A 21,873-nucleotide genomic window follows, 5' to 3' on the forward strand; every position below is an offset into this window, starting at 1 on the left:
TTTGGAGAGTCTGAAGAGTACAGCACTGTGCCTGAGAGCTGGTGGCTCTGCCCAGACACAGACTCGGGCACCAGGGCATCCAGAGGCTAGCCTCCCTGAAAGCTGAGATGCTCAGCTGGTACCTGACCGGTCCAGGGGGAAGTAGCCTAGAGTATGAGAGCCTGGATTGAGAGCCTGGGCTCTGGATTGGTTAGTTTGCATGTAAAAGGTGCACTGCCTTCCTGATGAGTCTTTTACTGTCTCTAGGAATCAGCTAATCTGGGAGGGGCGGTCTCTCCAGGGGTCAGAAAGGCCCCAAGATGTCAAAGCATCAGAATATAAAAAGGATTAACACAAGGCAGAGAAGCAAAGGCGCTTGGAGACTGAAGACTACTGGAAAGAGGGGCAGAACACACAACCGACTGGCCAGGAAGACCACTAGGAATCCAAGACCCCCTACTGATCTCATGCGAGCAGGCAGCTCACTCTCTGTCACTCAACAGCACGTTTTCTGCCTACCTGCTGCGGGTCTTGGCACTCAGGTCCTTTAAGAAAGCTATTGTGCCCTCTCCTCTGGCATTGAAGGACACTGTGCAGACAGGATGTGGAGTCTCCAAAGCCCTCTGAAGGAGAAGCTCCTTGGATTCCTCTGGAATGTCCCCCACCACAAAGTAGTAAATGGATTCAATCTGCAAAACAGTGGGACCAACAGTTTATTTCCCCGACACACCCTGGCCTGGAACCAGACTCATCGGCAATATACTCTCTATAAAACTGCCTCTTTAAAAAATTAAATGGGCAGAAAGAAGAGCAGCACTGCTGATGTTTTATGAGGATGTGTGGGCGCCAAAGTCAGGGAGTGAGATAGATTCTCAAGGCCTGGTGCCAAGAAGTCGCAGGCTTTACAGGGAGGGATATGGTTGGCGGATTTGGAGAATAGCTTCCTCCGAGCCCACAAATACATTACACAGCTCAGGAGTGGCTCGTTTCAAGTCCAGGAATGAAGGAAGTGTTGGCGCAGCCACTGGGGGCAGGAAGCTTCCTGGCCACTCCCCCTGGCAGTGCCAGGAGTCCATGATGCAAACTCATGCATCCTCAGGCTGAGGCGGCACATGGGCAGGAGGGCGCACTCCCAGTTCGTTCATCATGTGCTCTCAACTCAGGAAACACCTGCCTGCGGAGCTGAGGCTGTTCTGATGTCACACAGTAGGTCAGGAGCCATGCCAGGCCCTAGAGCCAGGAGACACACACACATCCCAACCTTAAACCAGGGACCTTGGAGATGCATATCTCACCCAGGTAGGAGACAATGCCAAAGTGATCCCTGCTTAATTTAGAGAGGTGTCAGCTCCATCCATGGGGCCCCATGTTGTGGTCCCACCCCATCCTTAACCACACTGCTCTAATAGTGTTTGTCTCCCTGGCCACGAATGAGTTTTATAGCCTCAGGCAAATGAGTTCAGTTCAGTCTCTTCACTTGTGAAAAGGGAGATTTTGCAGGTTACTTCATGATTGAACTTAAACATGACTTATAGGTATGTATGGACAGAACCCTCAGAAAGTGAAAACCTAGGGAGAGCCAGGAACACGAGCCATCTAAACGTGCCCCTAAAAACACCAGAAGTGACTGTCTCCACAGATAACTGGGGCAGAAGCCCCAGCAAACATACTGAGTTTTAAGGGATAAATAGATGTCACCAGCCCTTTGCTGGCTGAAGGTAAACAGTCAATGACCTCACCTCGACTTCAAAGCTGGAACTTAAGCTCACCTGGTGCAGAGAGAGGTGGGCTGACAGTCAGCTCCCAGCTGGTTAAGACGCCCTGTCTATGGCAGCATGCTGGTGGGGCTGGTGGGCAGGGTGCAGACAGTACCCAAGGAGGCAAGTGGGGCCAGGGTGGTGGGGGGCCTGGGCTGGGAGTTAGGGGAGCTCAGGGTGGAAGCTGAGCCCAACCTACTGCAGCAACAACCCTCCTCCAACTGGGCACAGAAGAGCCACCTGCCCCCACGACTCCCTCTCTCAGGCCCTTCAAGACCAACTCCCTGATTTTAAGAAGTACATCATGGGAAGAAAAGCCTGGGGAATGTTGTAAATTTTTTCAGTCACTGGAGAGGCAGAAAAGATGACAGAAGGAATAAACAGCGTTCTCCAGATTCCTAACTGGACAACGAATATTGATCTTTCAGCAAATGCATCCTGGGCCACTCTCTGCCTCGTGCTGTATGTTACCTTAGGTAAGACACCTTAAATGGGCTCCACCGAGCTGCGGTTACCAGCTCTCCCACCTGTCGGTGTCAGGTTTAGCATGAGGACGGCTTCATCATCTCACAGGGTCTAAAATCACACATGGCCGGAGTCAGGGGAACAGACATGGGAAGTATATTCCAGGGTTGAGTAGATTAACAAGGAAGTAAGTGAGGACAAACATCTCTCGTTGGTCTGTTTGCAGCTTCTGAAACCTCGCAGCTCTGCTGCACGTCGTGCAAACTCAGCTTCTTTGCTCTGGCGATAACCCAAGAGTCTGAAACCCTTGTGCAGAAATGTTCTTGCCTCGAGATTCCATCAAACTAAAAATTGCTGCAGCCAGCAGTGAGTCAGGATTTCCTTCCCTTCATTAAGGCTCCGCACAGGGTTATTCACTATTCATCAAGGTCCCTCCTCAGCATCTTAGCTGCCTATGTTTTCGATCAACTCTCAGATATCCGTGCTCCAGATTTCCTGGGACGTGCTTTCCCAGAGACCGGCTATATCAACGCCTGTGCACACGGCCTCTCTGCCTCTTCCTTCTGCTCACATAATGACATTTAGAAAAACACAGAGGAAGATATAAATGCTACCTACCACTATCCTCCCCAAATTGGCAAAACGCCCTTTAAAGTGAAATGACTTTGAGGTTGTCTGCTATTTGGGATGATAAGCTAAGATAGATTAGGAATTCTTGCTACCACACCCAGTTTTCAGATGAAGAAACTGAGGCCCAGATAGGTGCATCTGACTTCACTGACCTGGGCTAGCGGCTGGTGAACCCAGCCTGCCTGATCCCCCGAGCATCTGTGCTTGCTTTCAACCACGTGTGCTCAGCCATCAGCTCATCATGGCAAGGCTGGTCCTCGCCTGTTAGAGATGATTGGGCATCCCAGAACTGCAAAGGCGAGATCATGCGACAAGAAGGTGGCCAGGGGCAGGCAGTTTTCACTCCCATGGCTCCCACACCATCCAAGGCTCCTACCCCTGATCTCATTACCGCTGACCAAAAATTGGGTCCAGAAGGTTGTCTGGCTCGAGGGAATTATTCTTGTGGGAATCCTCATCCCTTAACCAGTACCTCTGAGCTCCTTGAGGACACGGGGACCTGGAGCAGCTTCCTGCCTGACCAGCATCGCCCTAAAGGCTGCTTCGTACTGAATTTGGTAACGTTCAACATAGAAGACAGTGGGGTTCCATTCAGCTCTTTTACCATGAGTCAAAAAGTCTTGCCACTTTATACCCAATAAAATAGGGTGGAGCCTCTATGTTTTCACTTGTAATGTCTTATTCTGTCCAGGCCATGTGTTCTGCAGGCTTCCCACGGCAACCTGCACTCTGCCAGGCCATGGAGGCCCCGCCATCTTCCCAGCCACAGATTTGGGGGAAAAGAAGAACCAGGCTGAGAGCAGCTGCTTCAGCCCTGCCTGCCCTCTGCTGTGGCCTATCAGAAGCCCCCAAGGCCTCTGAGTATAAAAATCCTCACTCTGCAAGGAAGCAAAAATGAAAGTCAACTGGAACAACAGTGAGAGCTCCAGCAAAGTCCCGTCTTGTCCTTCACATCATTTTGACCATTACAACAGTCTTGGTCAATTCCACTCCTTGGATCTAACATCCAGATCCTCCCTGTACCTGGGGCAGCCCTCTCGTTGTTCAGCCCATTTTGATTTTCTGATCCACACACCCAGGTGGTGACTGCCCCCTTGGTGTTGATTTGGTTCCTTTCTCAGATGCCTCCTAACACCCTTGATCACCACCAATTTTCTGGCTTCCTGGGCTTTAGGGTCCTTGTCCCCACCCACCATCCCCATCACAGTCATACAAGGCTCAGCAAATTCACCTGCCTGGTCCCATGCAGATCACCTCCCTCCAATTCAAAAAGCTCAAATCAGTATCATAGCTTGGCGATGGGAATCTCTTAGACCCACATCCAACCCCCAACCTCAAGAATATCAACATTATTTTCTTTCCATTCCTTCAGTGTTCAACAAACATGTATCAAGCCCTTGCTAGGCAGTGCCAAGGCAAAGATGAGACGATGTGATGCCTCTCTGAACCACAGCAAGGAAGTCAGTGAAATGCCAGGTTCATGACTGATGTGGCCAGTCCTGCAGCTTACGGTCCAGCAGGGAAGACCCCTTATGGAATCACTTGGGTCTGTCTCTAATTCATGCATTTAGTCTCCCAGTGAATATGATTTTTTTTTAAAGTAAAAAAGAAAAGTGTGCCTATCAGGTGGGTGGAAGTGAGGTTAAGAGAACACAGAGAGAAATCTGACAGCAGAATGTGGGCCCCTCTCTTGGGCAACTGGGAATCGAGGCTTTGGATAAATAGCCCTCTGCTTCCTAAAGATGCCTTCCATCTTGGATTAACAGGCCTTCCAGGGTCTCCAGGCACAACACCCCTTCCCAGAAAGGCCAGGGAAGCTACCAACTTCCAAAAGACGTGTGCCAGGACCAGAGGGTACTGTAGAGTAGAAACCCTGTGTCAGACAACACACCTGGGTTCCGGGGACAACAGCAGCCTTTCTAAACTTTTCCTCAATACTCTGCAGGCTGCCCTTCTCATGAGCTAGGTTCTTTGTCACAGGATCCACCAGTAATTCATTCATCGATAGCGCTCTTCACTTGCCACTATGAGACACACGATTTAAAGTCTGCCCAGGCTCGTCTTGGACTCCAGGGCTCACCCTCAGTGGGCTCTCTCCGGTCAATCTTCCTGATCCACCCATGGTTACAAAGCCCAGTCCTGGAGGAGGCCAGTGGCCTCTGGGCATCCTCCTTCACGGGAACCAAGCATATTAGTCAGCCCTGCCTCTTCACGCAGAACTGGTACCAAAACCCAACTTCTGTGTTAATCTTTGGACACAAGACAATAAATACCCACTTTCCTGGTTCCTCTCAGGACTCACTCACGGACGGAGATGTGAACTCACAGCAGGTTAAGGTGAGTGAAAAAAGCCTGGGACTTTAGATTTACTGTTCAAAACGTTTCTGAAGCCTTAAATCTTTTCTTTTCATGGCAAACTGCAACTACATGGATCAACTCACCGGGGTGGACGGACATAAGGGCCACAGAGCAGGGGAGCAGGCCTTTATGGGAACCCGCCTCCCTCCCCAGCCCACACAAACACGTGCTTTTTTTTTACTCCATAAAACACAGAGCCTGGCATTTTTATGTATAAGGCAGGAGCATTTACTACAGTTTCCCTTGAGACCACACCCAGGTACAAGCTCTAGGCGGAGAACACAGTGGTCTGAATACGCTTCCCATTTCTCATACCCCAGTCTCTCCTCAAGAGTTTGCAAGTGGCATTTGAGGATCGGTGCCTGTAAGCTTCTTTTTCGCTCCTTTCTCTTCTGTACGACTTCCCGGGAACTCACTAAAGGGTTACGTATTTCCTGGGCAAGGGGTAAACCCCAGAGAAAGAGGCACCAACCAGAGGGAAGTAAAATAGAAAATCAGGGTCACCAGGAAATCTTGCAGTCAGATCAGGTAGGCAGGGTCAGCTCTGACCAGGGTAGCCAGGTAAACAGCCAAAGGAGGAGAACACCCTGTGCCTGCATGCGCGCGCGCACACACACACACACACGCATGCACACAAACATGCACGCATCCAAGAACCTGTGAACTATTCCATTTCTTGAATACTTATTATGGTGTCCAGACATTTGAAATTTTACAGATGTGAAAACCAACTTGAAAGGCCAAAGAACAGAGTAGCTTGTATTTTGTTCTTCTTTAATGGGAAACATTTGTTCCTTTGGCTTTGGGAAGATAAACAGTATGTTTCCAATGCCAAACCATCACCCTCAATATCAATAAACACAGTGTGCTGACCACTGGGGGCTATCCTTTCAAGGTGCCAATACATGGCATCTTTGCACAAGAAAGGACTTCTCTTTTTTTTAATTGAAGTATAGTTGATTTACAATGTTGTGTTAGTTTCTGATGTACAACATAGTGATTCGGTTACACATATATTCTTTTTCATTATAGGTTATTACAAACTATTGAATATAGTTCCCGGTCCTGTAGGGTATGACCTTGTTTAAGTAAGGACTTCTTAATACAGCAGAATAAAGCTTGAAATCTACAGAATCCCCAGGCTTCCAGAGGGCAGAGTCTCATTCTGGTTGGTCCAGCTCAGCCATCACCAAAGCTGCTCTACTGATCCCATATGGGGCCTGTCTTCTCTTTCTCAATTGGTTCTAGACTCAGAGGTGAACAGGATTAAGATGCCTGGGGCTCGTCAAGGCCAATGATCTGGTCTCTGCGAGATGCCACTGGGAAGGGACGAGCTCAGCTGAAAGGTGGTAGGACACTGAGTGTGCAGGAATAAGTGGGGAGCCACCTTGGTGACCTGGGACCCGGCACGGACACACACTTACGCTTTCGTCTTTCCCAGCCTCGAGCAAAGCGTCCAGGTGGCTAGTCTGGCTCACGGCCAGAGCAAAAGGCAGCTTCTCAATCCAGCTGATGGCAGCAGCTAGGGATTGTTCCGTCACAGGAACAGCATTTTCCTGCCATTTCACAGGCTCTTGAGAAACCCTGAAAGAACCACAGCTGTCAGCCCCCCAGTCTCACAGGATGAGCCCCAAGACACCCGACGTCACCATAGCAGAGAGGAAGGAAAGGCAGACCCTGTCCCTCTGAAAGTCACTGAGAAGGTGGGTGAGCTGTTTAAGGCAGGTTTCCAAAACACCGTGACCTTCCATAAGCTGTCCTGACTGGGAAAAAGCAACGTTTACAGGAGAATTTTAAAATCTCAAACATTCGAGCATTAACAAGTACGTTCAAATTACTGAGGAAAGTTATTTCCGTAAGCAGGTAGGTTTAGATGCAACTCTTTTCTATGAACAGTGAGTTTCTAAGGATTCAAGATTTGCAAATCAGCAGCAATTTTATTACTCCAAAATTTTATTTCTAATTCTTTTATTGCCTTGTTTTCATGGTTCTGAAAGATTCCCATCAGTTACCTTTTTTTGGATTAAAAACAGTATTGTTTTGAGTTCAGCAGAGCCTAAGTTTCTAAATCCTGGGAAATTCTGGTGAAATCATTTAGTTTGGGCTTGGAAATGTGATGGACCACTCCCCAAAACAACAGCCACTTGAATTTATCTCCGTGTTTATAATTGAATGAATTATAAGAATTTGTAATTATAAGAATTCTGTGAATCATGGTTATAAAATTCTGGTTTTTGAAGTGAAAAAAAAAAGTGAATGAAGGGCTGCAAATGGCAAATGATCCTTCTTTCTTATGGGTGAGCTGTGTCCCACTGCATGTGTGCGCTGCATCTTCTTTGTCCATCTTCTGCTGATGTGCACTTGGGATGCTTCCATGTCTTGGCGATTGTAAATAGCGTTGCTGTTAATAGCGGGGTGTATGTATCTTTTTGAACTAATTCTTATTTTGTGGTTGGCTTTATTCCTTTGATAACTATGTAAGTTTAAAGAGCTAAAGCTCTAAGCGTTCTTAGAAACAGTCAACAGTACATATATGTGTATTTTTTAAAATACATGCAGTATATTGTGTATATGTATTTACATGTAATATATTATATGTATGCAGTCAAATTGTAACAATTCTACCTAATAAAACTGAAAATGAAAAAAATTAAAATAAATAAATAAATAAAATAAAAAGAATTCTGTGAATCATGGACTGAGTGTATCAGCTTGATTTGTCCCTCACAGCCCACCTTCAGAGGCAGAGGCTGTCACCTCTGTGTCACCTCCGTATGGCCCTCTGGGTAGAGAGTCTGGCTGAGCAGCTATATGCTATTGCACACATTTCCAAGAAAACTAAAGGAATGCAGATGTAATCACTTAATTCCTCCAATAATATGTCTGTGACAGGAATAGGAACCTGGGAGAGGACACAATTAGGCCACATCCTTACAGCATCCTCAACGATGTCATCTATTTAGCTGAAAGTATTTTACTTAAAAAAGAAAAACTCAATTAGGCAGATGCCCCTCTCATCCAGATGTTTTCCGTCAGGGAGGTGTGGCCACTCTTCAGCATGAGAAGTTGGCGCTGAAGTCCAAGTTCTCTTGAATCCAAGAATCTGTAAATAATCAATTGTGGAAACTCCAAAATAGGGGAAATTCTATAAAGCCAGCCACCTGTTGTTCTGATTAAAGGGGGTCAACTTACAGGGGAAATCAACTTGAGCTGCAAAATCAGCCTGAAAAACAGTGAAACTTGTGACACTGGGGTTCATTATCCAACCTAAAGTCTAAAATATGTGAAGGAATTTTATGCCCTTAAATATACAGTCAATATAATCCATATTTTTATATTTTGACCTTGCCATATATTGAAGAAAAGAACATCTTAAAATCTCTGTTAATTTGAAAACTAAGGTGCCACATGGAAAACAGATAAAAGTTTTTAAGGTTTACTTATTGTGGGTTTTCTGCTGGAATGATATATTCTAGGAAATTACAAAGTAATAGCTCCTCCCTCCCTGCAGAGCTAACCGTGTTAGTTATGCTACTTAACTCCAGATACATGAATACTTATGAAGTTTCAGAGGAGCACTCCTTTCCTATGAGAACTCACCATATGATATTGAACTTGGCTATGTGAGCCACCTGCTCCTGGAGGACCATGATTAGAGCATCTCGGCACAGATTAAGTTCCTCCTCCAGCATGTTGCCAAAATCCAGCACTATGGCGATGCACTGTTCCAAGATGACACCAAAAATCTGCCGGCTTTCGCTGGTGAGCCAGTCCATCCGCTGCTTGTACCTCTCCACAGCTTGTGTTAAATGTTCCACAAACTGATGGAGTAGTTCTGATTTGGCTGTCAACTTAATGAAAATGAAAGTAACAAAATAAAATAAAATAAATAAAAGCACACCAAAATAAGTCACCTGAACCACAGTGCAGCCAGGAATAATAGGGCCCACTGAGTCATGGCCTTTGCCATCAGGAACTGTGCATTAATAATAATTTTCTAGATGACCTTCCAAACCCCACATAATCCAGGAATAAGTGTTCCAATCTTTTAACTGAAAAACCCTTGGATAATTCCCCAAATAAGAAAAGACAATGATGTGACCTAGTCAAAGTATAGCCCTCTTTAAAAAAAAAATGTGTTTCCAGATTGTGTTCAATCTTTATAGTTACAGAATTATTTTATCCAAAAGTGCTCAGGGGTACTTTAAAGAAATTAGGTAGAAGAAAAGAGACATCAGCAAAGGCAGAAGAAAAAAAAAGTCTCATGAAAACATCTGCCTGCATACAACATGCTGAAAGTATTTCTGAAAATGCTTCTAAAAATGTCAGCACATCTGCCTGCCTTCCTCTAAGGGATGCCACCCTAGTGACTCATTCTCCTGCCATGGCCTTTGTCCTGTGTCCTCTTGTGTCTTAGGCCCAGCTCCTCTGGACTTGGATCACTTGATCACCCACAGCTGCCACCAAAACTCTAGGGGCTGCCCCTGAAAGGTGACAGAGTCCTGCAAATTCCCACACACACAACTAAAATATTGTTCACACAGATCGCGCACCATCACCCAGGGCCTTTCAGAGCAGAGGGAGGTAGGAGACACACAAAAGAAGTAAGAAAAACTTGTGCCCTATTCTGTGAAGAATCAAATTTTAGAAGATCTGGTCCTGAAAACAAATTAACAACCCTCACAACACCCCCAAACACCTAATTGTTAAGAAAAATGTGTTTTCTGAACACATCACGTAACTGTTTTCATGCCTTGACTGGTGCTGGCCCCTCTGCCTTCAACTCCCCTCATTCTCATCCCCAAGTGTCTCTTAAGCTTATTCCTTAAGCTCAGGCATCACTTCTTGCTGCTTTCCATGGCTCCTTAAGGCAGAATTCCTAACTCCCTCAGCGGAGTTCACAGCACTTCCTGCAAGTCTCCAGGACAACATAGAAACCAGGGCCAGACTGTGTCACAGGGGCTGTGGGGGTGGGATTAGATGGCAAAGGCAGGCATTTTCGGTATTTCTGCATTGATCTTAATGTGGTTCAGATAAAAGATACATTTAGTGCACCAAAAGTAAGATTCCATGGATATTATCGCTTAGGACCAGGCTAAGTATAAAAGGAATGTAAATTTTTAAAATAGCAACAAATAACAGTCCAGGTGGTACACGGATGTACGGTGACGTGAACAAGTGTCCGTAAAGCAAAGTGATTTTACGTGCGTCTCTGGGAGCTCCCTGTGGTGGCCAGGTGGGCACAGGGCCTGACATGTGAATCATGTGTTGAGTTGCTGGGAAGGAAGGACCCCGGTAAAGGGCACAGCTTGCTCTCTGCCCACTACTAGATCCGCCCGCAGCCCTCTCCTTCTAGGGCATCTGTCAGGTAATAGAAGCTTGCTTTTGCCCTTCAGCAAATCTTTGTCATACTGCTTTTTTTTAATTTTCCAGACAAAGTGTTGATATGCAAAGGTTTTTAGCTCTAGTCAAGAGCTTCCTGCACTCATCTCTAATGGGTCAAGTGCTTCCCTCCCCAGATCCTTGGCCATGACTTTCCTCACTATCCACGCTGTCAGAAAAAATCCTCCAGCCCTGATAGGACCATGACCCAGCTCCTCCAACCTGAAGCAGAGGGAACCTCCCCAGGTAGACCCAGCAGCTTATCCCGGGACCTCGTCACCGAGGGGATTCCGACTTACATTATATACCCTTCCATCTTCTGTTCTGCAGGTCCGAGGAAACAAGCCATCGGCGTACCGGGAAGCCACAGGTCTCCCCAGAGAAGTCACATATTCTGCATGTTTTTAAAGAAAAACAGTCAAAAAGTTGCATTATCAGTGCTTCCTATTTCTATTTCAAAATGCTTTTCTCTGACATCATTCAAATTATATTCCTAGGGACACCAACAATCTGTGATGCTTAGTATGCTGTTCCAAATAATGAAGTATTTCTAGGTGCTAAGATAAATGCGACTCTTTGTGACATGTGTAATCCTTTAATGCATGAATGAATGGGGAGGAAGAACAGGGTTAGTTTCTTGGTTTCCTGGTTCTTTTGTCCAGGATGATTAAGGCAGAGGTCAAAAAGATGACATAGAAGTTGTGTGTAATTCCGGAAGTCTGTTATTCAGGACTGGGACTTAGTTCTCAGAGTTTTAAAAATTAAACTTAGATATTATCTATTGTTTTCTCAAGTGGGGATTCGTGAATAAATGAGTGAGATGAAGCCAGCAGGTAATAGAGTCAGAACACTCAAACACAACATCAAACCCACCTTCTCCTCAGAGCATGTGCTCAGCTGTTCAGCACCTATTCCACAAACCCTAATCAAGCAACCCCTCTGTGCTGGCACAGTGCTCACAGGATAGGGGTACAATGCTTCCGGACACATAAGTCTACTCCTCCACTGAACTAACAGAAGGTTTCAAGGACTAATTATGACTTGGCAGGACAGAGATGAGGTAAGGCATTACAGAGATGTTTTCATTGCGAGGATTATTTTACTGTTGTTGTTTTTATTATTATTAAGTGCCATAGGTGGTAGAGAGAGGGATGGTACCCTTGGATGCAGTGCCTTCCTTCCTCTGCCTCTCTCAGGAGGCAGGGTAACAGCCTGCTGTGGAAAGGCAGAAAGGACAAGGCTGAATTTTATACGTCGGTCTCAGTCCCAAATCACCAGGAAGAATCAAATTTACACGTCTTGAAGTTCAATGTTCATTACAGTAAAGAGCAAAGAATGGTTACTTGAATTCCATCAGCAATAACCTCACTCAGTAAACCTCTCAAACTTTAAAATCGTCATTTCCAAGATCTCAACATCGTGACTGACATTTATAGAGTAACTTCAGAGCACCAGCTGCATTCTTTCTTCACCTAAGATGTTTATCTGGAGTCAGGGGAGACTTGTCTTTTGAGAACGGAAGGAGGTGAATTTGTGTGAGGCTCTATGAGCTGCATTGCCAGGTAAAAGCAAGGCAGTGGGAATTCTGCATCCAGCGATGGTGAAGTAGATTTTATGGGTCAACTCTCACACTGAAAAAATTATAAACTCTGCACAAAATATAAAAATAGCTGCTTGAAGGCACGAGAGAACAGGCAGAAACTGGAGTGGCATTAATCCTTGAAAGAAGGAAATTGGTGAGATTTGCATTTATCTAACAGAGGAGACAGTCTGGCGTTTGAGTCCAGCCAAGTTAACTGCTTGTTTTAATAAGCACCAGCTCGCCACGCATCATCTGATTAAATGGATGAACTGTAGAATATCCATACAATTCATCTCCTGATAACATTTAGCCATAAAATCAAAAGTTTTGGTACATGCTGCAAAAGGGATGAATCTTAGAAACATCATGTTAAGTGAAAGATGCCAGTCACAAAACACCACATATTATATGATTCCATTTATATGAAATGTCCAGAACGAGCAAATCTTTAGAGACACAGAGTAGACTGCTTCAGGCTGAGGGCCGATGGGCAGGGTGTATAGCAAAGAAATACAGGGTGTCCTTCAGAGGTGATGACAATATTCTCAAGTTGACTGCGGTGATGGTTACACAAATCTGTGACTATACTAAAATAAAAGTACTGAAGACAGTAACATTTTAAATAAAAGGTCCTGGAGAAATTGGATATCCATAGTCCAAAAAAATGAATCTTACACAGAAACCAACATAAATTGATCACAGGCTAAATGTAAGATGTAAAATCATAAAACTTTCAGGAAAAAAAATACAAGAAAAACTCTGAGACCTTACAAGAACCAAACAAGAAAAAAATAAGTAAGTAAATTGGACCTCATCATTTGTGCTCTGAGAAACTAAATTAAAAGGATGGAAAAACAAGCTACAGACTAGGAGAACATATCTGCGAACCATGCACGTGACAAAGGACTCATATCTAGAATATGTAATGAACTCTCAAACCTCAACATTTAAAACACCAGTCTAACTAGAAAATAATCGAAAGACATGAAGAAACATTTATTTTGCCAAAGATGATACACAGCAAATAAGCACATGAAAAGATGTTCAATGACACCAGACATTAGGGAAATACAGACTGAAACCACAATGAAATATCACTACATAACTGTTAGAATAGCTCAAATTTTTAAATGATGACAAGACCAAATGCTGGTATGATGTGGGAAAACTGTATCCCCCATGTATGACTGATGTGACTAGTCCAACCAACCACACTGGAAAACAGTACGGCAGTTTCTTAATGAAACAAAATAAAAAGCAACACATACACTTAACATACCACCTGGTAATTGCATTCCTGGACATTTATCCTAAAGAAATGAAAATTTACGTTCACATAAAAACCTGTAAACAATTGTTCATTGCAGCTTTATTTGTAATATCCCCAAACTGGAAATAACCCAGATGTCTTTTAGTGGGTAAACAGCTGTACATCCATAGCATGGAATTCTACTCTGTAATAAAAAGAAACGAACCACTGACACATGTAACAACTTGGCTGAACCTCAAAGAAATGATACCAAGGGGAAAAAATGCCAATCTCAAAAGGTCACATGCTATATGATTCCATATATATAAACATTCTCTAAATGAGAAGATTACAGAGATGGAAAACAGACGAGTGGTTGCCAGGAGTTAAGGATGCTAGGAGATAGGGTGTTTGTGTGACTATAAAGGGATATCTCAAGGAAGATCTTTGTGGTGATAAATAGTTCTGTGTCTTAATTGTGGTGGTGGTTACACAAATCTACATAAGAAACAAAATTACACAGAATCAGTCACACACACACACACACTATTTCGATTTGATATTATACTATGATTTTATAAGATGTAACCACTGGGGGAAATTAGGTGAAGGGTACCTGAGATCTGTCTATACTATCTTGGCAGCTTCCTGTGAATATATCACTTCAGAATAAAAAATAAAAGTCAATCAATCAATCATCCAACAGAAGAGAAAATGAAATAAAGACAATATCAGATAAACAAAAACTGAGAAAAATCTGTCAGCAGCAGACCCGCATGACAAGAAATGCTTAAAAGAAATTCTTTAGGAAAAACACCAGATGGAACTTCAAATCTTACAGGAAGAAAGAATATTATAAATAGTAAATATGTGGATTTTAAAATGCTACTTTTCCTACTCAATTTCTTTAAAAGAAAATGACTTTTTAAAGCAATAATTATAACGCCGGATTATGAAATTTGTGACATATGTAAAAATAAAATATGTTAAAACAATAACACCCAGGACAGGAGCAGGGGATAAGTAGCACTACACTGCTGTAAGATTCCTGCATTTTACAGGACGTAGTACAAAGGTCACTTTGATAGAATCACTAGAGCAACCACTGAAAATATAATGCAAAAAGGTATACCTAAAAATCCTATTGAAATTTAAATGGAAAATAAAAATGGAATTAAATGATATACAAAAATATTCAATCTACCCAAATGGGGAGCAGGAAAGGAGAAACAGAGAGGAAGGGAAATGATGGGATAAATGGAGAAAAAAGAGTAAAATGGTACACCTAAAACTAACTATGTCAATCAGTACATTAAATGCAGAGAACCAGGCTACAATTAAAAGGCAGACACTGTGAGACTGGGTTCAAGGGGCACTTTTTAAAGACAGAGAGTACAGACAGTTTGAAAGTGAAAGAGTGTAAACATACATGCCACATAAAAATGAAGCATAAGGAAGCTGTAGCGGTTATATAGATATTAGATAAAGTCAATGACAAAACAAGGACTACTATCTGAGATAAGGATGGACATTTCAGAATTATTAAAAATTTCTTGTAATTGCCCGTAATGAAAAAGAATATGAAAAAGAACATATATATATATACACATATAACTGAATCACAATGCTCTACACTAGAATTAACACAACATTGTAAACCAACTATAGTTCAATTTTTTTTAATTATTAAATTTGCCAGTGCATCAGAAAGATATGACAATCTTAAACGTGTATGCATTTAGAGCTTCAAACTCAAAGAACAAAACTGACAGAACTAAAGGGAAAAATGGACAAATCCACTAGAAAAAAAAAGCCACTAAAGACATAGAACATCTCTACAACACTATCAAGCATCTTGACCGAATTAACATTTATAAATGTCACCTAATAACTGTAGAATACACATTCTTTTCAAGCATGTATGAAATGTACACCAAGATACGCGTTAGGCCATAAGACAAATCTCAATTTCAAAATACTAAAATCTTACAGGCAATAATCTCTGACCTCAATAGATTAAGTAGAAATCCAACAAAAACAAGGTATCTTTAAAAGTCCTAAAATACCTGAAAACCAAACAATACATTTCTTTAAAAACATGAATCAAATAAAAAAGTTACAAGAGAAAAAAATATTCTGAGCTCAATGAAAATATTAACTATCAAGATGTATGCAATTCAGTCTAAGCAATGTTTGGAGGAATACTTATAATTTTAAATGGCTATATGAGAAGAGAAAAAAGACTTAAAATCAATTATCTAAGTTTCCACTTTAAAAGCTAGAAAAAGAAATACAAGTTAAACTCAAAATAAGGAGAAGGAAATAAATAATAAAGATCAAAGCAGATATCAACAAAATAGAAAACAAAGAATATGAAAAAATCAACAAACCCTAAATTAGATGCTTTGAAAAGAGGTATGATATACCCCTAATAAGACTTACCAAAAAAAGTGAGAGAAAACACAAATCATCAATATTAGGAATGAAAGAAGGAACATCACTACAGACTCTACAGGCATGAAAAAAACATGTTAAGGGAATGTTATGAACAATGTTTTCCCAATATATTAGAAAACACTCATGAAATGGAGAAATTCCTTGAAAAACACAACTTTCCAAAACTGGCTTGATGAAACAGAAAATCTGAATAGTTCTATGTCCATTACAGAAGTTGAACTTCTTAGCAAACTTTTCCTACAAACTCCAGGCTCAGATAAGTTTCGCTGGTGGGTTCTATCAAACATCTAAAGATGAAATGGCACCAAACATATACAAACACCACCAGAACACAGAGGAGAAGGGAGTCCTAAATCATTTCATGAGGCCAGCATAATCCTGATGCCAAAACCTAAAAAGGACATTAAAAGAAAAGAAAATTACAGAGTCAAATCCTTCATGATCTTAAGTGGAAAAGTCCTTGACAAAGTATAAAGAACTGGGTTTTGTTTTTTTTTCTTTGAGTGGGGAGGTAATTGGGTTTATTTATTTATTTAAATGGAGGTACTGGAGATTGAACCCAGGACCTCGTGCATGCTAGGCGTGCATTCTACCACTGAGCTATACCCTCCCCGAAGAATTGCTATTTTTGCTAACAGTAATGACTGAAGTATGATCACTTGAAATATAAGATAGAAGTGCTTTCAGTTTGTTTCTTTGTGTAGGAATCCCATACACCCTGGATCTGACAGACCCCGTTCAAAAGGTCTTTCGATGATACAGGGCCGGCTGTTCCAGCCCTTGTGGAAGGATAAATAAGAAAGCAAAACCTAAGACCTGAAGAGCAAAGCCTTGCCATTGGGGTGGGCCTCCAGATGAGTCTGTAACACCCACATCCCCCAGACCTTCCTTACTAACAGTATAGAACAAAGCTGCCAAGGGAAATGCCGAAAAACTTGAAAAACACAGTATTAATGGCTGCTCAACAAATGTTTAATTGATGGACAAATTCAGAATTACCGAGTAAAATCCCAGTAATGAAAATTGCCCTGATTGAAGGAGTGCTCCTAGGGTAGGGTATTACTGAAATGTGGGACAGGACAGCCTCGCTGGGCGGGCAATGGCACACTGTATCGCTGGTCCCCATGCCCTATATTTGGGTAGCAACCCAAGACAATGTGTAATTGAAAAAAAGAAAAGAAAACAAAAACCCATACCCTCACACATTTCCATACTCCCTGTTGGAGGGCAAGCTACTGGGAGTTGAAAACCAATATTGTAACCAAGACACTTAGAAACACTGTACCATTAACATAGGCAGGCCACAAAAGAAAAACATTATCTTCTCCCTGAATCTGCACACAGCTATTGTCCTAATCAACAGCCTCCAAAAGGGGTTTGCACATCTCAGGGGGTGAGCAAGAATCTGCAAGTATAACTTCTATGTAATTTTAATTTCATCCTTAAAAGAAAAAAGTATGAAATTACTAACATTTAATATGCGAGTGGATGACTGTACATCTGTATAACATACATATATTAGGGGTCCATGCGCAAATCTTTTTTACTGCTAAGGATGTGAGATCAAAACAAATTCAGAGGCTTGTGCTTCTGAGGGGTCTTCAGAACTGAAAAGCTAAAGGGCAACCTGCTGGTTGGGTTTTCCAGCCAGCATCCCTCTGTGAGTTTTATACCTTCACAATGTGGGAATCCAATCTGCGACAAAACCTGTTTCAAGGTCAATTTGTTGCTCTTAAGCCCGTGCAGTTGAAGCCATTCCTCGGATGAGATGAGACTCTGCTTGGCCAGGTCTTTTCTGGTGTCGCTCAGACCCTCTCGCCTCTCCCGCTGCTGCTGCTCAGAGATGGTAGAAGATGAACCTGGTATCTCCATCTCTGAATGAGGATCCAAGTCACAGGGACCTCCTGTAAGGTCAATTGTCAAAATCAGACTTTCTGAGAACTTGGAATTTAAAGAACTTGTCCAGGAACCACAGCCAGTAAAGCAGAAGCAGAAGTCAAAGCCATTTCTTAACCACTCTGCTATCATAGTGAGTGACCTCCAGCCTGTGGTCCTACGGTCTTGCTTTTCTGTAGGGCTCCTGGGCCCTCGCCAAAGACAGAGCACTAACTTTCATTCTCAGAGCTCAGGCTCAAGAAGCTTCCTGGCTTATTTTTATGTTTTCAAAGATAATGATTTCCATTTTTCAAGGTTTACGTGAATTTGTATTCTCCATATATGTTGAAATCCAAAGGTACACAAACTCATTGGTGAAGATCTTCTTTCTACAAGGACTCAGTTTGATAAGAAAGTTACAACAGTATTTGGAGAGCACTGTGTAGGAGTGGAAAATTTAGAATGAAATTCTAAATGACATCCTAAATTTTAGGCAAATGACTCCTCCTCTGTACCCTGTAACACATCTGCACACCCTAACTCCTGAGGCTACTGCAAAGAATAAATGTGGCAACACGAGTTAGGGTGTGGATGCGCGATTGATGCACTGGAAAGAACTGTGTACACATAAATTCCTTAAAAGTCAGTATCCTTTAGTAACTATGCTTTGTTTCATATACCTATTTTTCTCCAACCATCTTTTGACAACCTCCCCCAAGTCCCCAGAGCTATGAAGTTTGGACTCCTCCTCCTCCTACTTTGGAATCACAGAACATGAAAACAAGGAGACTAACATGCTTCTACTTTCTTTTTGAGATCTGTCCAACAGAGACTGCCAGCTGAAGGATTTTTAAATTTGGCCAATGGTTCTCATAGAAACAAACAAACAAAAAAAGGAAGCTCAGAACAGGATTCTTTACTACTTCATCATTTCCAGTTAATCTTTCTCTTTCCTGAAAACACCCAGCCACCTGCTGTAGGCTTCTTACTAGAATGCCCTAGGTTAAAAAGGGAGCAAAGCTACCTAAACTGTCCTCCTAAGACTACTAAACTGGATTTTGGAAACTTAAAAGAAAATTTCAGAAGAGTCATAGGCTTTGTTTTCAAGCCAAAGGGACGTTTCTCAATTCCAGACAAAAGGCAACTGAATCCTTCAGCTCAGGTGTATGCCCCAGTCTCTTTTACATTCAAATGACTCTTTAAAAAAAATTTTTTTAAAGAAGTTTGGTTGGCTCCACCAGATCGGAGAACCTGTGAGTCATTCTGATTCGAATCTTGACCTTTCAGCTTTACAGCCTGAGAACAGTCATATTGCTGGAAATGAAAGCAACCGGAAAGTTGAACTTATCCAAAGAAAACAAGGAAGGAAGGAGAGAAAGGGCATCTCCAACAGAAAGGATCATTCTACTCCAGTGGGATAAGAGCTACTCTTGTTGGAGCAAGGAAACCTTCCAGAGCAACACTGCCAAGTGAACTGAGAAAGCAACCCTTCCACACAGCCCACCTGCTTTCCCACCTCTAAGCTGGTCTCAGGTCATTCTCCTGCAGGGAATCTTAGCCGTGAGGGCCCATTTCATACCCCCCTCCTCCATTAAGTCTCTCCAGATCCCTTCACCAACCTTTTGCAGCCCCTACCCTGGGGTACGCCCCAGTTTTTGCTTTGATACATCACCCATAGGGCCTTGGCCACTTCAGGTTTGTTCTTAGACTTAAAGAAGATTCAGTGACTACAGGGACAAACTACATGAATGTCCTCAGCACAGTGCCTTATATGCAGCAGGGACTTTGTACAGGTGTTGAGCTGAATTAAATTGATTATGCACAATTACTGAGAATCCTGACTTTTTCAAACAAGGCAAAGATTCAGGAAACAGTTGTCTCTTTAAAGAGACTTTATTGCCCAGATATTACGATGTGATTATTATGACTATTAGAACTGAGAGTCTCTTCGTCTGAGGTTAGTACAATTTAGAGGAACCCAGAAGTCAGAAACAACAAATCCCAGTTGAGTACTGCCCTAAGTTTTAAAAGCTACCCCAAGAGCCAAAGTTTGGAGAAACAGAAAGGGGTTTCCTAAATAGAAAGAGGATGTATAAATGGAAAAAGGGTGCGGGGTTGGGGGGTGGTGAATGCCTAAGCTGAAGGCAGAGGCGGGCAGGCAGAATTCTGGGGGGAAAGAGAAAGATGATTAAGCTGGCACAATCCAAAGGCCCCAACCAAGGTAACTAGGGGCTCCATGTACAGCCAGCCTGGGGCTGCTAGGGTCTGCCCACACTAGCAGCCAAGAGATGCCCCAGGGCTGTCCTGTGGTGAGCCCCTGTGGAAGTCCTCATGCCTTAAGAGAGCAGGTTCTATATGGTCAGAGGCTGGAAGACAGTGCGTGACTTAAAGGCCATTAATTCACTTTAAATATCTGGTAAACCTCTACCTGCTTCACCTTCTTACTACTGTTGGCCTATAGTATAGACAAAAAACTTTTCTAAGCTGGTTCTCAGCAGAGCGGAGAGCGAGGTGTGGTGCACAGAGCTCCGAAGTAGGAGGGGCCGGTACCTTGTTTCTGGCCTGACCCTAGTGCCAATTAATTAAGTGAGTCAGGGCAAGTCGCCGAGCGTTTCTGGGCCTATTTCCACATCTGTAAGCGGCGCCGGGGAGGGGAGGGGGTTTGTGGGTTGTCTAGCTCGGGAATTATATAATTCCAAGGTTTCCCTGCGCAGCTTGGTGGAACCTCGGTACCTCAGAGGTTCTGACGCGGAGAGGGTGGCGTCCCACCCTTACTAGGCTACCTGTCAGATGAAAGGCAAGGCGGTTCCTGTTCAGCGGCCACCGTCCCATCCTCTAGGGGCCGTGGGGCCCGAGAGGACGGGCGAGGTACGCATCCTGTTGGTTGCTAAAGCAGCGAAGCGATTCCCGCGGGCGAAGGGTCACGCTTGGCGCGAAAAGATTCCAGCGATTCGATATCTCTGTGACCCGAGCGCGACCTGTTGACCATGGCGTCGTCGCGGTTGCTCGGAGGCCGCCAATCACGGCGCGGCTCCCCGAGCAGGCCCCGCCCACGAAGGCGAGCAACCACGAGGGGCGGGGTAATTGGCGGGGGCGGGGCTAGGGGCGGGGCTCCGAGGCGACTCCCCGGCGCCGCACGGAACTGGGTGCCTACTATCCCAGAGAGACCGACGACAGGAGGACTGGGCGGATGGCTGTCCCCTGCGCAGCTGTCACCGGGAAGATTAAGAACGATGGCGAATATTGATTAATTTAATTAACAAATAAATACACAGGCGAGCCCTGGTAAGGGCGAGAGCACGAGCGGTTGGTGAAGGCGAGGAGGGGGAGGCCCGCACACTGTGGGAAACGTTACAGTTGACTCAGATACAGAGCACTTACCCCAGAGGAATTTTGCTTAATTTCCACCTCAACTCTGTGAAGAGACATCGTCTTAATTTTACAGTTGAGGGAAGGAAGCTTCAAGAGGTGGGGCAGTTGGTGGTAAATCGGTTGGCAGTGAAATGAGGTTGGAGCCAAAACACACAAGAGGAACAGTGGGCTGCACTTTTGTTAAATTTGCAATTTTGGAGGCAGGGCCGCAGTTACCAAGATTCCTGCTATCTATTAGATACGAGTATTCTTATAAGCATTGTTTTCTCGATTCGGCCTTTTAAAAAAACTTTTATTTTATTTGTACCTTAACAAGTAAGCAAGGAGCTCAAAATGTATGCCTGTGATTTTTCAGTTACTCGGAAATAAAATTGTGCTTATGAAAAGTGTCTTTAAATCCTTAATAGAAGATCCCACAGGCAAGTACTGTTTTACTATATTGGGATATTAAACTATGTTTTAGATTTTAAAACTCAAGAAGTGACCAGATTATTGGTAGGTTTTTGAGTCAAAGATCTAATTAAAACAGAGTTAATATTAAAATAGAATAATTCTGCCCCCAACAGAAAAATCCTGTTTCATCTACAGCTTACTTTTCCTACATTCTTTTGATGCCTTTATAACTTTAAAAATACTGAAGAGTTTGATCTCAGGGCATAAATCATTCTGTAAAGTCATTAGGTTGTATACCCTTGGCCCTGCAAATGACACCTGCCAACTGCACCCTCAAAAAACAAAAACTCAACAGTACAGAAGATTCTGTTCAG

The 21,873-nt window shown here is 43.3% G+C and overlaps 1 protein-coding gene across 1 annotated transcript in view; it reads right to left on the reverse strand.

Annotated features, from left to right (window-relative positions):
- The window catches only part of VWA3B (von Willebrand factor A domain containing 3B), a 123,006-nt gene extending 102,237 nt beyond the window's left edge, over positions 1-20,769 (reverse strand). The window contains 6 exon segments of the mRNA XM_064481885.1: positions 499-668; positions 6,614-6,773; positions 8,790-9,040; positions 10,871-10,965; positions 17,533-17,763; positions 20,518-20,769. Coding sequence (XP_064337955.1) covers positions 499-668; positions 6,614-6,773; positions 8,790-9,040; positions 10,871-10,965; positions 17,533-17,763; positions 20,518-20,566 — 956 coding nt within the window. The 5' untranslated portion in view covers positions 20,567-20,769.
- Between the last annotated feature and the right edge of the window lie 1,104 nt (positions 20,770-21,873).

This window comes from Camelus dromedarius, chromosome 33 (genome assembly GCF_036321535.1).
Source record: "Camelus dromedarius isolate mCamDro1 chromosome 33, mCamDro1.pat, whole genome shotgun sequence".
NCBI classification, from domain to species: Eukaryota; Metazoa; Chordata; class Mammalia; order Artiodactyla; family Camelidae; genus Camelus; species Camelus dromedarius.